We start from the raw sequence: 18047 nt of genomic DNA on the forward strand, positions 1-18047 counted from the left end.
TGAGTAACAGTAGACAGTCGGTCGAGAAAAATTGTTCTTCCAATTAAGGAGAGATATTTCTCATCTTCTTCGGCTATGGAATATCCTTGGTCGAAGACGACGAGGTTCTGCATTCTGAATGATTATAAACTATAAATTACAAAGCAGCAGTTTCGTTACTTTCTAGACACGCCTCGTAGACGCGGCCGGTTCGCCAGTTTTCATCTTCCTTTTTCTTTCCGTCCCACGTTCCTGCCGGCACTGACGTCGCTCGACTCTCTGCTCCGCTCGGCTCGACGATCTTCTTCTTCTTCTTCTTCTTCCTCTTCTTCTTCTTCCTCTTCTTCTTCTTCCTCTTCTTCTTCTTCCTCCCGCTTGTTCCTCCCCGTGTTTCTGTAACGGTGACGCGGGCTTTCCGTTACACGAACCACCGAGGCTGTTTCAGCCTTTTCCCTTCCTCGACGGGCTCCCCGGGTCCGCGTCCTCAGTGTTCCACGTCCGTCGTTGCATTATGGATGCAACGGGTTGCTGGACGAATGAAAGAACCCATGGCCAAGCGTGTTCCCTCGGTCTCTGCCCGTGGAACCCCGCCGCCTTTCTTCTTCCTCCTCCTCCTCCTCCTCCTCCTCTTCTTCTTCTTCTTCTAGTCCCCTGGATCGTCCTCCTGGTCGTTCCCTGGACACCTCGCCTCCTCGCCTCCTCCTCGTCTTGCCGCCCGTTTCCCGCTCCGATCCTCTTCCCCTCTATTTGGGCTAGGTTCTCTCGCCGCTTTTTCGTCCCAAGCTTTTTCCTCTTCCTCCGCGTCCACGCGTGACCGTTTCCATCCACGGTGCCGTTACCTACACGCACGCCGTGCCGGGTTTTTTGGTTGTTAGCAGGAAGGAAGGCTTTGTTCGAGCCTGATCTCGTCGGCCGGCTCGGTTTGGATCGCGCCGGGAATTGCGTGGCGACGGGACGTGAACAGGACTGTTTATGGGGAACCGCGTACCCTCGCCGGTTCTGTCCTCGTCCCGTGCTTTTTTCCGACTTTGTCAGAACACGGTGAACGGATGGGGGTAATTAGCGGCGGAATGGCGAGGCGGAAATTGTTACCGGTTATCTTGACCGAGCTTGGAGGATTTTGATTGGCGGCACGCTCGATTTCAAGGGTGATTTCTATTTTACGGATCGTTTCTTCTTTTTTTATCCGTTTACACGGCTGAAAATTATTGGATTGGTCCATAAGTCGATCTATCGTCATGTGATGTACGCTATTTGGTAGCTATCGGGTTTGTCTTCCACGAAATTCTGCTCCTTTTTGCGTGATTGAGTAGAATGATTCTTTTAACCCCTTAATGCACAATTTAAAAAAGAAAACCAACCAAAAAAAATCAATTTTTTGTATCTAAGAAAATACATATTTGGACCTTAATTTCAATAAATATTTAAAAAAAAATGCAAAAATTACTAAAAATTCAATAAAAATAGTGGATAAATAATTATAGTGAATATTGAATCGCATTGCAGATCGAATTTTGTACCCATCGTACTGTTTTTCAATTACCAGTTACTATTTTGAAGGGGAAGGAGGAGACGAAAAAAAAAACTGAAAAATATTTGATGAATATCAATAAATTGAATGTTCTCCTTTGTTTTTTATTAAGTTATTTTTAATGCCCGGATATATTCGAATGTGAACATTTTAGCGACATAAGTTGCGACGCCGACCGTATATATACGGGTCTGCACATTTTGGCCGGTTTTGCACGCCCGTGTTAATACGTTTCTGCGCGTTAAGGGGTTAAGCACGAAAAGTTTTTAATTTATCTGATATAAGATTATGATTGATTTTAGTTAAAGAATGTTAAACGCCAAAAATTGTTGAGTTATTTAATAAGATTGTCATTGTTGTACCGAAATTATGATTTCGTCGCTGTGATCGTTTCGTGACTTTGACGTTCACACTGATCGAGGGAAACTGAAATAGACTAAATGAAGTTGCTTCGAGGACACCCGTAAGACGAATGTATGAATGATTCGAAGAATTATGGAGATTGCCTATTTCAATGATATAGTCCAACGTGCACAAAAACAATGTTTTGTGGTCGTTAAGCCCTTCGCGTACAAGGATGCACACAGAGTCGGCCCTAAGCCTCGTAAAACCGCAAACAGGAAAATTCCTACGTTTAGGAAGGTCAATGCGTAAAGGGGGGACGGCATTGTTTGACATCGCTTTAAAAGGAAGGCGGTACGGGGAGGTATATTGTGGAGCCAATCTTCCGCCATTCTCTGACGAGACGAGACGCGGACATAATAAATAAAACTCAACACTTTCACCACTCGCACCAATCGTAAATTCTGTTATTCTGCAAATTCATTTAAATATAAAGATCATGAAGTCATTGAAAATGAGCATTTCCGACATATAATTTCTTTTAGGTAAAATCAACTACGTAGTAATTTCAGTATGCTTTACGTACAAACAATCGTATACAATTTATTCTGCTCTTTGTCATTTTATTGCTGTGTCTTGGCGACCAAGATATAAAAGATAAGAATATATTACCGAGTATCGACGGAAGTCGATAGTAGTCGATAGTAGTGATAGCTTAATTTCTTGCTGTCGAAGATAATTTTATTTTGCAAGAGTCGGTTCAGCATTTTTAAATCTGACAAAATATAATGAAATATCCTTCGAAGCTGTTTCATAGAAAATGAAAGAAATTGAATAAAATGTAATCTTTCGCGACGATTGCAAATAACAACGCCACGCGCACAATGCCTTCGGTGTAGCTAAAAAAAATTAGGTACGTTGTCACTTTTGATTCGAGACTTTATGCGATCGTAACGTGTCCGATTTTCTATACATTGACCTGGAACAATGCTGAATAAAGCTCGTTACAATTTTTCTTTGACTTCGAACTCTGTTAGAATATTTAATAGGAAAAATTAATTTCTATTTAATTCTAGTCTGCAAAACTCGAACAGCAAAAATACCAGTTTGCTTAAAGATTCGCAGTCTAGTTAGTATGGAACTCTAATTGCGGCGACTTATGACCGGAAGACGAAGACGCGCGTTGTTTTAAGAGCTCATTGTCCGATGTACCTTTACGGACACGTTGCTTCGGGGAGGAAGCAGAAGGTAGTTTTAGCGCAACGTTTACCTGGTTCCACGGATGACGATCACGTTACATAACGCTGCCGCCTGTTTTGTTTTCCAGAACAACACTACGCGGCCGCCGATTCGAACAGTTCGACGCCCGCGAAGAGTTTCGTGGCCTGTAGAGTTTGCGGCGACAAGGCGAGCGGTTACCATTACGGCGTGACCAGTTGCGAGGGTTGCAAAGTAAGTATCAAACTTATGGGAATTTAAGGGTAACGGGGAAACAATTAAACAATACCTGACTAGGTCTGTTCTTGCAATCGTAGTGATTGCGAAGTCGCGAAAGAGAAAAAAAAAAGTTTACGTTGGTGGCGCCATACTGTGCACGTAATAGCAGATTTTCTAAATTCATATTCGATCAGCGATGTAATTGTTACAAATGTGGCTCGGAAACGACTCGGTTTGCAAAACAAATTAACATAAAATAAATTTTAGCTTTAAAGGTTGTTGTTTCGTAAAGTACAATGTATAAAAATGCAATTTACCGTTGTTACAATTGCAGACGTACTTTATGCGATGGCCATTGCACGTTATTCAAATTTTCGTCCGCAATAGAGGCAATTAATATAAATATATGTGATAATTTTATTCGAATTGTAATACAGTTTCGTTAACACTTTATTACAATATTATGGGAATTTTATTAGAATTTAATGAGAGTTTTATTTCAACTTTGCTAGATTTTTATTTCAATTTTAATATGATTTTACTGCAATTTTACCATGATAAATATTTTTCTTATAAATAAATATCATAGCTAGTAGTGCAGAAATGCACTCGTTTATTTCCTGATCGAATATACGAGATGAAATCAGGCTGAAAATAAATCAAGAAGTGGTAATGAAAATTATTGGCTGATGCTCTAGAAACTTAAAAGGATATTAAAACTTTTTGGAATTAACGCAGACGAGAACTAAATACAATATTCAGTAAATTTTTCAATAATAGAACAGAGTATATACAAACATGATTATAACTAAAATCTAACTACGTCATTACTTGTAATATAAATCTAATTTAAAATGAGAAAGTATCAACGAACCAGAAAATAATACAAAGTTCAACGAAGTCGTTCGCGTAACAAGTAAAACGACTGTCCAACGTTAATCTCCGAATCCTGCGTTATACACAGTTCAGACGTAAACGTCCTAGCAATTAATAAAATTAATTTGTAGACGTCATCCTCTGTTAGACGAGATAAGGAACTTTCTGCTCGGACTCGGAGAACAATTTATTTAGTACGATCTCGAAAATCCTCGACTAAAAAGGAGACTTTTGCCAGTTTAAGAGTCGGCGGATTTAATTTACGATCTTCATCTTTATGCATCTTGTTTAATAGTGCACTAACATTTCCCCTCGCAGTCACGAAGTTGGAAAACTGATTATACGAGCTTAGCTATGAAATCGTGAGTAGATACATGTCCGCGCGCCGACTCAACGAGAAAGAGATATTCGAACGGAACTTTCTATGCCGCGAAGCATAATTATAAATCGTAAACTTTTCTTTATCTCGAACTGTTCCTCTAACAAGATCGCCATCGACGCATCCCTCCCGCCGAGAAAGTTGCGCCGCTGTTATAAAAACAATTTTTCTCTTCCATTGGGCTCCCGCGTTGTCCGCCTCGGTTACTTTCGACTTATCCGCGCCGGTGTTACTCGTTTCCATCGATTTGTCCCCTCTTTGTTCGTTTCTCTTCCAATTATTCGCATTTCTCGCTCTTTTCTACTTGCACGTTTGTTCTTTGTCCCCTGGTTCCTGTTTTAAGGAACGACGCGCATTGTCACGTAATTTCTTTTCAAAATGACAGAGTAAAATTTGTAACAGCATGATAGAAAAGCTGCGACAACTTACGCAGACATTTATTTTATATTTTTATTCAATGAGATATACATTGAATTCATTCAATTCAATAATTCAATATTCGAAAATATTCAATATTTATTGAATGAATGAACATTGTTTTCAAAATGGTTTTGGTTTTATGTATCAGAATTTGTTAAGATATTAGTATTATATCAATTATCTGATATGCCAATTTAAACAATATTCTTAGGTTTATACTATTTGACATAATCTTAGGAATTAATAAAATTCTGACAACCGATGTTATGCTACAGATATCATTGAAACAATTATATTTCTATAGTGAAATATTTTAAATTAACTCTAAAATCTCTAGGGGATAATAATTTTCTTCATTTCCTCTAAATGTTTCTACTTAAATGATTCTAAGTGACAGATTGAAATGACAACTTCAATTAAAATAATCTCCTGACACTTAAACATATAATTTGTGTTCGTTTCCAATTTTACTAGTTATAAAATGTAAAAAAATGAGAAGACTTTAAAAATTATTGTACATTTTCCTTCATTTTTAAAATTCATAAAAGAAGAAGTACATACATTTTTATTTAACTTTTGTTCTTTACAATTCAGTAGGAAAACTTTTATTTTGCAAAAAGATCCAGTTAATAATAAAAAAAAAAAACTAACAACATTTGTCTCAACGATATTGAAACAACTGTTTGAAATGACTTGAAGCTCACACAGACGAACCTTATACATATAAAATAAACTTTCAGTTCGCTATAACATCCTGCAATTCTGATATAACTTGATCGCATAGTTCTTGTTTCCCTGTACGAGATTATGAGCACTCGGTAAATAACCAGAGTTTATGCAGTATCGCATTTAATCCACGTGATAGAGCGAGTCGTTACCGCACCACTTTCGGAACTTAGAATCTCTGTAACAGCAGCGTGGAAGGAATGCAACTGCAATGAAACTTCCAGTCGGTTTAAACATTTCCCGTCGTAAAACCAGTTATCGGTGAAGATGTCGAAATCACGTTCAATTCGAAATCGTCTCGACCGAGTTTGACGAGGTCAGTTTTCGCCGATGGTTGTAGAGGTGTCGCTGGAAAACTCCTTATCGTTCCCTTTTCGCCGGGTTATGACCCGGATGGCAAGAATCATTGGTGCAACGTGTTAGGTTCACTAAAATACGAATGAACGGTCGTGGGCGTCGCGTCCCGTCGATCGTAAATCCACCTCTTCGCGTCGATTTATTGCCCTCGACCAAGGTTAGAGTGTCGATCGTTTCGTTACACGGACATACCCTTCTTTCAGATCGTTCTTGGAACCTTTTTCCATTGTCTGAAAAGTCAATAACAGCGGTATAATCGTACGAAAACAGGACGTAGAGAACAGAATAACACAAAACAGTAGTACAAGTAAGAATAATAAATATTGATATGTATACATATATATATACAGGGTGATACATGGAGGGTGTGTCGACCTTTAAAATTTATCCCTCTAAGTGCCGACCAAAAGAATTGCGTGATCCCCAGTGAAATGCATTAAACTTATTTAATGTAGTTTAATAAAGTTTCAACAAGGAATTGCAAGAATTTTGTAAAATCTGATAATTACTAAATTCAGAAAGGGGGGTTGAGATAAGAAATGAAATCGTTATTTGGTAAAAATATTGAGAAAACAATATTTTTTCTAAATAATAATAGTTCTTCTAAAACTACAGTATTTAAAAATAAGGCAAATACGTCGTCACCTTGTCACCTTAAAATATACAACACTTTTCAAACAGTCGTATAAGTTAAAAATTATATAGGTGTCTAAGAAGTTCTATTACTCTCCCTGTATATGCTGTGAATCAGGACAATCAAAGCAGAACAGTTTTCAAGTAACTATTTTTCAAAATTAACTTTCACTTAATCAATTTACTGTATTAATAAACGTCGGTGAAATGTAATGAAAAACATCTTGCACAAAAAGAAATATTGCCGAAAATCATCGTTAGTTCAACGTTTCGCACAAGTATTGTTATTAGTTACACGTGGTTTACCCCCTTAACGTATTAACTGCGCGAACGCCGTGGCAGCTGACAACTCTCGCGGTGTGTACGCGGCTTAATCCCGCTGCGAGATGCACATCCGCCGGTGCTCCACGGCTGAGATTGAAACACGGAAGCCCCGAGGCCAGAGTTAACGGTGAATTGGTACATTCTCGCGCTCCCACCGACAGAACCGTACACCTGGACTAACGTGAGCGGTCGCCAGCTTGCTAGCTTGATCCCGCGCTGCGTCGCTACGCTTCTTTCCAATATGATCAAATTAATTTGCCGGCTGGGAAACGAACGCGTCTTTGTTGTTCCTGGTGTCACCGTGTCTCTTTTTGTCTCCCGGCATTCGCGACGCGTCCACGAAACTGCTCTGCAAAGAGACGCGATCGTGTTTTTGTTTAACCGAGAGATTGGGTCTGCTCTCGTTGACGAACGAATCTAGCCGGAGTACTAACGGAATTGAACTTGAGGGGATGTTTCAATCTAGAAGTCAGGAAAATTGTTAATTTAAACGTTTACTTAGGAATCTGAAATTTTATTGCTACACGTTAACGCGGTGGTTGCTACGTTGCAGCTTTCGAAAATGTAATAACTTCGAAATATAATTTCATTCAGGATTCTAACTTTTTTTGATTTACAGAGCGAATTATGTAGACATGAAAGTACAGGTGGTCCGTTTCTTTTCAACATTTTTAACTCCGTGAAAAACTGATTTGGCTTTCGTTACGAAAAATCGCGTCTGCGACGCAGGGTGTAAATGAGAAAATCAATTTGCATTTTCGAAAGTTATTCCACGAAACCTGGGAAACGAGTTTGTACGCTAAAAATTCGCATCGTCCCCGCGTCCTTTTCAATAAATATTGTACCTTTTCCACAGTCGACCGTGCTAAAGAATGCATAGGCAAGCACTTCCGCTATAGCGTCGGAGTCAAAATGCAGGCTCTGCATAGTTAAAAGAACCGGGGTGCCTGCGCGCAGGCGAATTTTCGAAGCAGAATTCGAGCACGCGTGAATTCGGTTCATTTGGTTAAACGTGCTCCACAAACAAATTGTGAAAAATGAACATTCGGCGCGCTTACGAACGTGAACAAATTTTCATCGTTCGGTTTTAACGAATTACCATCAGCCCTATATTCAGGTCGGTCTCGATTCCTTTGTTACTCTTCTTTTTTTTTTTAATCATTTAACCAACGTATCGATCAGTCGGAACAAGCTCGTTATTTCATAATGGAAAACTCGTTTTTAACTCATCGACGAATTGTTGAAAACTTTATGAAACATTCTTTGGCAGTATTCTCGTGAATTTATACAGATCCGCTGAGTGTTCTGTATCTTCTGCGCAAATGTTTGTTGTCTCCGTTTGTGTTTAATCAAAGACGAATTTAATTAACTTCGCGGAATCTCGATCCGTGCATTTGAGAAAATGCACGGCAGTGTTTGCTATTATTTAACTTCCATTTTTGAAACATCCTACCTTATCGAATTAATTTTTCAATCTCGCCCGCGAACAAAATTAACCTTCTCTAATGAATATCCGGTTTAGTTCGCGTGAAAACGTTCAGCCGGTACGAAATAGCTTATATTCACAGAAAAAAATGCACTAACCAGACTACTAATATTTGTATGTTTTTACTAAACAATTTTAGTAAATATTATATTATCAGATTTATAAACATTCGTATTAATTTCCTTCACAGTTCCTACAATTATAATCTTATTACTGTGAATAATTTTCTCACAGCGAAGAAAATTGATATTCAGCGTGTAGCTATATTCACACTGGATATTAAACATTTCAAAAACAGAAAATAGAATTCTGTTCGATATAAAGAAACCAAATAGTACCGTTTGAAATGCCGCTGTTCCGGACTCGATATTATGAAATGATTGATGCGGTCGAAATATCTAGTTTACAATTTCGTAGAGAAAATGGAGAAGCAACGGGTTGCGTAATTGAATTTGAAAACGAATTTTCTCGTCGTGATTCTGACACGGAGGTTAGGAGAATTGGTCGGTTAACAAACGAAATTAATTTGTAAATTGTTCAACAGTTCAAACTGCGAGAGTTCGCGTTTACTTTCGTCCTGGTTACCGAAGGAGAACAAGAAACGCACGCGTCTGACCATACGAAGGCTGTCGCCACTGCGCTACGTGTCGTCGATCTATAAAAATTGTTGCACCGGTCGAACGTAACACGTAGCTGGTCGCATGCGACGAGTTAATTTCTGTAAACGCTCGTACTTAATACAGCGTGTTCATAGCGGTGCGTTTCAGCGAACGAGACCAGGTGTGCAATTTATATTAAAGGGTCCATTATTATGATTAACCAACGTTGCCGCGTGCACCCCCTCCGCCTGCATCGCTGCGCCTACCAAATATAAACATTTCTGAATCGCTAATAAAATACAGCCGCGATTGTTGATTACATCGTGCCGAACGTTAAACCGGCACCGAGCGATTGTGCAATATCGTCGTGATTGGTTTGAAAAGATTCATTAATTAATCATTTAATTAATTAATTATCTTAATTAAGCACCGTCACGGAATTTCTAATTTGCCAGTCCTCCGCGTCGCGGTCGGTTAAACACGCTTCCACGGCGAGCGGAAAACGTCGTCTCCGGCCGTCTGATTAAACGTAGGCCTTTTCTACTGGCCACCGGCGGTCGCCGTCCCTTTTACACTTTGATTTATTACGCGAAGCTCCACTGCGCGTCGAATAGACGGGAATTTCGGGTACAGGGAACAGATTTTCACATTTCATGGTTTTATTATGCAAATTTTAGCTTAATAATGATATTTATATAAATAATCAAAAAGAATTCGATTAGAAGATTGTAATTTGAGCACGACTTTATTACACGTCGGACAGAGGAGAATTTCAAGCGAAGCCAAATTTATGATTTAATTAATATGTGTTATCGTACTAACATATTATTGATGTCGCTACGAGTAGGTAATAAAAGACGATTAGATAGTTATAGTTTAAGTTAACCTCTTTTGCGGGTCGATTTGATGGAAATTCCGGGACGATAAAATAAAAATAAGTTTGGTTCGTAAATGCATTGATAATGGCGTTATGACCTGATGCAATTATGACGTAGTTGCACTATTATTATTACCACATAAATTATTCTTGCTATTGCTTTAAATTCTCACGAAGTAGGTATGCTTGCACTATAATCAATAATTCATACACATTCAACTATTTTCGTCTTCTCATACTTAAATGTACTACATTATTTCTAAACATTACATTAATAATCCTCAATATAATTTTTAAACAATCTCGCGCAGTACAGACATTTTCGCATAAATAAATTACGAGTTTCTGTCTCGGCCGTTTTTGAGCCATTTGTTAAAAATAACTCTATCGGTGATCACTCGTGGTTAACCCCAATAGGAAGATTATAAACTATTAAAAGACAGCTGGGTCAACGAATTCTTTCATAATCTTTTACAGGTTATATGCACACACACACACAGTTACATAAATATGATAATGCAGTTTTATTAATGTTTTATTAATGTTTCTATTAATGCAGAGAAGAACCTTTTCAATACTTTAATCAAAATTACCAAAAGCGTGAGTGAATTAGTCATTTCGATTTTAAGTAGTGAAACGTAAAAACAGGAAAGTGCGAAAATAAAAAATATTGAGAAATACATTTCTGTGGGAATAATAAGAAATGGTCACTTCTATGTTTTCATGCCTTCTTAGACATGCTATCTCGGTCGAAAGATACGCTTCGCAAATGTCGTAATTAACTCCATTTAAATAATTAATTAATCTCCCGTAAAAATCTCCATTTTATATAAAAAAAAGTGCATTTTTATGCATACAGAAAGAATTCTTGCGACTCAATAGTTTCACTTTTAACAATTTTTTGTATCTAAACTTTGTTAATATAAACATTATTTTGGAAAGTGATAGAATACTTTCAGTGGTGCCTCAGTCACCACTCGAGTGCAAAGGGTTAAAAACACTCCGATGTACATCCTAAGTGGCAATCTAAACGCTGACTTCTTTACTTCTGTCTTATACGAACCATTACTTGCTCTACTCTTCGGCTCGCCCGTCGAAATTCTACTGCAGATTAATTGATATGCTCGCCGCGATGATGCGTAATCAACGTGTGCCTCATTCGTTGAACATTAAACAAGGATAATCTGCAAGTTGCGGGGCCTGCTGTTCAATCCTGTTTGCTCTACTCGTTTTAGATTATTGCCCCGGCTCAACGAGTAACTATCTCATGACGCGAGCGGGTTTTATGTTGTAAATGTTGTAATTGTGTTGAGGGCATTCTTCGTAATTTACACTCTATTGTGTCGGGCTAAAGTTAACAACCTTTGCAAGATATAAATACGGATAGAAATAAACTGGATTGTGGGATCGTTCTATAAAATCGTGGAGAAATTACATATTTTATGGTTTTAGTCTAACGCCGTGGCGTCTTTAATTACATGGTACTCACTTTTCTATGTTTCTAATTGCAAGTTTTGATATGTTAACAAGTAACGCGTATTACGTGTAGGTCTACAATTTAACTAATGGGTTGGCCAATAAATATTCATGGTAGGCCACGAACAAAGGTATTGGCACAGCTATTAATAGGTGGCGTCCTTTCCGTTTTCTTTTATCTCTAATATAGACATATACAAATATGATATTGATTTAATATCACTAAAAATGTTATAATTATTTTGAATCTATTATTATTCGCGGCACGGTATCCCAAATAGTTGTTTCTTATTTTCATTTGAAATAAAATTTGCCCAGGCCTGCCTGTTTGATAAGAGACAGCCCCGTCGACGCCCTGTTCCTTCAAGGACAGGGACGAGCAGTTCCTGTCGCGGCTCGAACGTCGGACGGAAGTGCTTATTATTTGCCAGCGGCGTGGCGACGCCGTCCGAGGTGCAAACTGATACATCGTCGCCTGTATCGATTTTAGCAACGAGCCGAGGTCGAGCCGCGGTATAGAATGCTGGTATTATTGACTGTTGGGGTACCACTGGCCGGCTCGCAGCCCCTGTTCCAGGATATCGGCCGGCGGATACGCGTCGTCCTCCCCGCGTTCTCTCGTATGGCTTTCATTAATTAATACCCGTCAGTAATAGACCAATAAACCGATACGCTCACACGCTGCTAGGAAGCTGCGGAATACGCGTACGCTGCGTTTCTGAGGCTGATTTTCACACTCCGGTTCCGGGGTTTTTCGCTCGTCCGTCACGCGGCTTTCGAACACCGCGTCCAACACTTTCGTTATGCAGTCGCGAATTTTCAACTCGCAATTCTCCTAACTTAGGTCAGCGGAATAAACTAGAAATATACGGTAGTTGGAGTAGTCTTCGTTGTAATAATATAATATCTCTAGATTCGTTTAACTGTAAAGATTTATACAACAAGGTTTATCGTGTACGAATCACGATTATTAAATGAGATATTCGTTGCATTAAAGATAACTATTTGAAGTTGTTTTTCTTGGGATGTACAAGAATGATATTATTCAATACTCTTAAACCTGTCGCGAATGTGTTTATATGAATATAATTATGAATATTAAGACGTATCTTCGGGTACATTATACTTGGGAAGGATTTGGTTCATGTATAAATTTGTATTACACGAACAATTGCAGAATATTTTCGAATAATATTTCCATTAACACGAAAGTAAAAATGCTATCTTTTTGGACATATTTGAATCTACTTAACCCTCCGCTACCATACTGAGCCAAAATAATATTATCATAAGAAGAATAAAATTAACAATTATATTCTGAGATTTTTTTGGTTTCGATAGCGTTGCAAGTTTTTCGACAATTGTTATTGACAAAAACTCAGTCTGAGTTGTCCAGTATTGCACGCATGTGTCGCATAAGAAGTGTGACTGAAGTGGGTTAAATAATATAATAAATAATGGGCCCAAGCCCTGTCACTTGAAGTTCATTATATCCAGAGTTTGTAGCAAACTTGTAATACGTGACTTTAAACTGTTATACAAAATAACACGATACGCGACACAAATAAATCGCGTATTAATTATGGCCGCGATCGATATTCGTGCCACTTTGTTTAAGAACAACCGCCGAATCTAACAAGCGCATCAGAAATATGTCCATTTTCACGATTACTTTGCAGACATAATAATTGGAGTAGCAAACAGAAGCATCGTTAAGTGGAGCAGATCGAAGAAGTTATTTCGAGAACGAATCGTGAGAAAACCGAGCGATATTCTTGCGATTAAGGAACATCGAATTTATTCATTCGTTTCTATTTTCCGCGCTTCTCGCTCGACAAAACGGGCCCGGCGACGTCAGCATTCCTGTTAAATTGAAAACCTGTGGCTCTGATTATTTTCCTGAAGCTGCATTTCCAACCAAGAACGAAACATTTCTACGCTCGAATGAAAAATACATAAGGCACGATGTGTCCGATATTCTAGGCTTATATTGCATTAAACATGTAACGCTGTGTAATAACGAATGGGTTCAACATGGATGACAACGTAATGTGGTCGATGGTGACATCGAGCTCGACACACAATAAATATGTACATACATAGTTCATGTATCGGGACTGATTTATGGAACGTTGAATCCACTCGGCGAGGAATAAATCATTCTGAAACTGACGAAATTGTTTCAGTGATGATTGAATCCCGTAGATTTGGAATAAACGATATCGAGCGCTTTGGATCTATAAAACTGTAGATCCTATACACATCAAACTGGATACGTTAAATTCTGTTTCCAACTACTGTATGATGTGACTTACCTAATTTAATGATCTAGAATATAACGACTAGAAGAAATATTTAATCAAGAAGTTCTGATCTTCGAACAATTGTCAAATTTAATACTCGAACGGTGAGACATTTTGGTTAAAGTTCAACTTACTATAGACCTGCTTTGGATAATTTATAGTTTCACCTGTCAATTTTATTTGACAAGTGAAAATTTAAATTGTCAAATAAAAATATTTCTACTGTTATAAAAATGAATTTTATATAGAATGAATCGTTTTAAAAATATAATTGGATAATAGAAGGGGCAAACTTTATGGCAAAGAAAACAGTTTCCTTTAATGGAGTCAAATTTTTTTAAACTTCTAAGTTATCGATGATTTACCATAGTTAAGGACAATGCCAATCGAACGATTTATTAATATTCATACATCCTCCAAAATCTCCAAAATTAATTCTTAGCTTCCTTCTTCATCCTCTTCCACTTTCGTAGCTTCATAAAAACAACAAAGTCTCGCCGTATCGGATAAACAGAATAGTAAAAGTCATATAACGAACCCACCAGATCGACTACACGCTACAAATCGCGTAGAAACCATTGCGAGCTTACCAAATTTGACAAAGACCGCAACAGACTCATCGAAGTCGATAGAGTTCTCGAAATCTCCGCCAACGCCTCTCAGAGATCCGCGAGATGCTTGCAATCGTCGGTGCTGTTGGCGGGTACCTTAAGCTTACAAGAAACCTCTAGAATCGGCGGCATCCTTGTTACCTTGAACACTCGAACATCTTCGCGGCTTAGATCTGCGAAACCCTAGAGATCTCTGACACACCGTCGTTCCATGAACATATCATGAATTAGGATTCCCGGGAGTGTTGTAGCCTCTATCAGTTCTAATGAGTCCAATTTGATGCTGAATAGAAACGCGATTAAGGAATTAATCCTAGGGCTTATGCGAATCGTAATAAAATCTGCCGACTGAAATCTGTGAAACCCTCGAGATCTTTGAAATCCCCGCCATCCCGTAAACGTGGCAAGAATTAAGGTTGGCGAGAGTTTTATTATCTCTTGAAATCTAATACGTATATGCCGTATATCTACTGTTGAAGAAAACCGTGGCCAAACATTTACACCAATTATGATAAAATTTGTTGGATGTTTGAAAAATGACGGAGCTATATCTAGAAAGCAATTGTTTGCTGTATCTATTGTTGATAAATGCATTACAGCCTCTACTACACGGTTCGATCAATTAAATTGTGTCTTTGCCATGACTGGTAAGTTCAGTATAGTCATTAAGTCTAAGTTCTCTGCCTACTTTATTGAGTCCGATACGATCTGCATCATGTTTGTCGAATCCCCTATAGGCCTCTGTCGGATCTGACATATGAGAGAGAGACCATCGCTAATAAATATCTAATGCAACCTTGAGTGGGTGTAATAGTGTTTATTGCAGCAGCCAATGAAATTATTGAGATCGATAACACAGTTCATCAGTTTAACACGATTGTCGTGTAGTGTCTTGGTACTCGAGTATAGCTTTAGATATAATTTATGTAGGTTATCATATACTTTTACACCATTTTTGACTCATTAAAATTACCTAAAAAACATATTATTATCTATCTAATATCTTGTATTCAGTTACGAAAGCATTCGAACGCCTTTCAATATGAAATAACTTCGCTAAAATTGGACCAAACGATTGAATTACTAACCTGTATATTCCTCTACGTACCAAACAGCTTTCGTTCAAAATATGTTTTGTACAACATGTGGTGCACAAGGATAATTGCGGTGAAACAGTTCAATAATATTCGGATTAAACTTGAACCCATCTCTACATACAATAGCGACCAAGAAGTCTCCTGATTGACACGAAATGAGCCGTTAAAAAAAAGTTCCAGTAATCCGTGTCTCTTGGGGATCCTCTATAATCAGTCTACGAATTGAAACGTCGAGGAAAAACGTGGCCAATAACGAGCGTGCGCGGTATTTCCATCCGCGACTGTCGGAAGAAGGAATTCTGCAACGATTTTCCGTCGAATTAATCCGAAACCAGGTCATCGGGAAGGGAAACCCCGGTTCCACCCCCGAATCCTCGCCCTGCGCCGCGTTCTGTTTTCCTTTTTTTTTTTCCCCCTTCGTCTTTTACCAATTTGCCGTACACACGGATAATCGTTTCGCGACCGGATCGCTCGAGTTGAATCCGATAATGAACGAGTCATCCTATTAAAACGCTGGCGTACTGTCCCCCCCCGATTCGACACTCCATCTATTCGCCACTTTTATCCGCGACCTATTTACGCCCGTTTACGCTCTCGAGCGGGACGACCGCGCTGATCGCTCCGGAATCCGCGCCCGCGATTCGAGGTCACGATGCACGTGAATGGATCGCCGGAATCGTCGAGCTACCCGCCCGCAAAATTCTTCTGTCCCGCGATGAATCTTGTCGTTTACGCGTCAGTCAGTCAGCCCTTAGCGCTCGGCAAATAGGACTCTCGTCTCGGATCTCGAGAAAGAAATCCATTCTGCCGGTTCAAAAGATCCTTTTGTGGTCTTTGGCAATAAAGGTACACGTAGGGTTCGTATTTCTGATGTTTTAACCACGTCGTCAGCAAACTAAAAATTTTATTATTGAAGAATTCAATTTTACCACGTCAATTTTATGCGCCGTAATCTAATTTGAAAGATATTTAAAACGCTAAAGGATCGGTGATTCTATTAAAAAGAACAACATGTACTTCTTTAACCCCTTGACTTATCATTTTCTTCACGGTCATCGCAATTCGGAATTTTTCAATTGACACAATTTCTTAGAAGAGACAGTACATTAATGTTTATTCCGTGCCCGAATTTACTTGAATGGTTAAATATTAATAACTAGGGATTAGAATTTTATTCCAATTTTAAAGAACAGAATAAAATCCATATTTAATTATTTGTTACTAGTAAATTTCATCACGAGTCCGATTCGTCAAAGGGGTTAAAGTGTCCTCTACTTATTTTTAGTTACGTCGACATTTTCCATGAAATAACAGTATTCGAATATTGCAAGCTGAATCTGACAGCGTAAACCATGAAACGTTTATGATATGTATAAATTAACCAGGTTCAACAGCATTTTTCTTGTCTTTCTAAAATAAGCAATCTTTTAGTTGACGATGGACATTCTTCCTTAATTCTGATCTTTGTAAAATGACGTATACGAATGAGAATTTGCATAAAAGTCCTCGATCTATTAAAAATAATTTCTTTAACAGTGAATAAGTCGAACAAGTATAGATTTTTGAATTTTTTAATGGTGTGCCAAATTTTATATATCTGTTTCATTTCGATAAAACAGCGATCTCTGCGTAGAAAATGACAAGCCAAGATAGAATAGTAAACCTTTCTGTTTCCAAAATGTTTGACCTCATCGATTCCATTACCTTCGTTGAATTAATGAACACTGTCGACACTTCGATCATGCTTCATAACGTATTCATTCATAATTTCGGTATCAGATTCATAGTTTGATAAAGCAACGGCAATAGTTAATCCGAAAGTAGAAATCAAGAAATATAAAGCCAAAATCTTAAGAAGTGCAAAAGGGAAGATTGACGTACTTGTTTCGAAGCTGTAGTTTGTCCGTTTAGCATATTACGTGGAAAGTTGAGTTTCAATATTCATACGGTCGGATTGGAAGGCGCATACGTAGAATTTGGAGAATGTGGTATGTCGGTCAATGTCGCCTGTCGGTTAATACTGCAGTCGGCCAAGGCTAGTGTTGTTGAATTTTTGTCGGTCAAATCAACGTCAGTAATTCAACATCGGTAATTAAACGGGAATAATCACCGGTATTTACCGAACCATGGTTTTATTCGCCATGCTAATTAATAATATATTAACAAGAATTAATTACATGTTGGAAGTTATAATGCAATTTTTAATTATTAGTTTAATATTAATTATATGGTATTACACTGCCTTGTTGCCAGATTTACAATTTTCCTTTTAATTACTATGAAACTAGTAATTAAAAATTACATTACGTCTTTCAATATACGAACGAAATAACTTATCGTACATTTAACTGGCTTCTATATGTTACAATATAATAGTGAACCTAATACTGTAGCACTATATTATTATTTTGACAAAAAGCAAGATCAGAAACGTAGAACTGGCATTGACGATGGTAAATGATTCTTCGGTGAAACCGAATCATTAGATCGTAATAAATAATAAACACCGATAGCAGCAATAAAGAACGTCGTCAGTTTTTCTACGTGATTGCGTTAACGATCGTATTTTTTTTTACTAAATTAATGATAATCTC

At 38.1% G+C, this 18047-nt stretch overlaps 1 protein-coding gene across 2 annotated transcripts in view; it reads left to right on the forward strand.

Moving 5' to 3' along the window:
* Eip78c (Ecdysone-induced protein 78C) overlaps positions 1–18047 on the forward strand; it is a 167852-nt gene that overhangs the window by 128834 nt on the left and 20971 nt on the right. For both annotated transcript variants that reach the window (XM_078194661.1, XM_078194656.1), the window contains one exon: positions 3180–3304. In XM_078194661.1, the coding sequence (XP_078050787.1) occupies positions 3180–3304 (125 nt within the window). The remainder of the gene's footprint in view (positions 1–3179; positions 3305–18047) is intronic.

Source organism: Augochlora pura, chromosome 2 (genome assembly GCF_028453695.1).
Source record: "Augochlora pura isolate Apur16 chromosome 2, APUR_v2.2.1, whole genome shotgun sequence".
NCBI classification, from domain to species: domain Eukaryota; kingdom Metazoa; phylum Arthropoda; class Insecta; order Hymenoptera; family Halictidae; genus Augochlora; species Augochlora pura.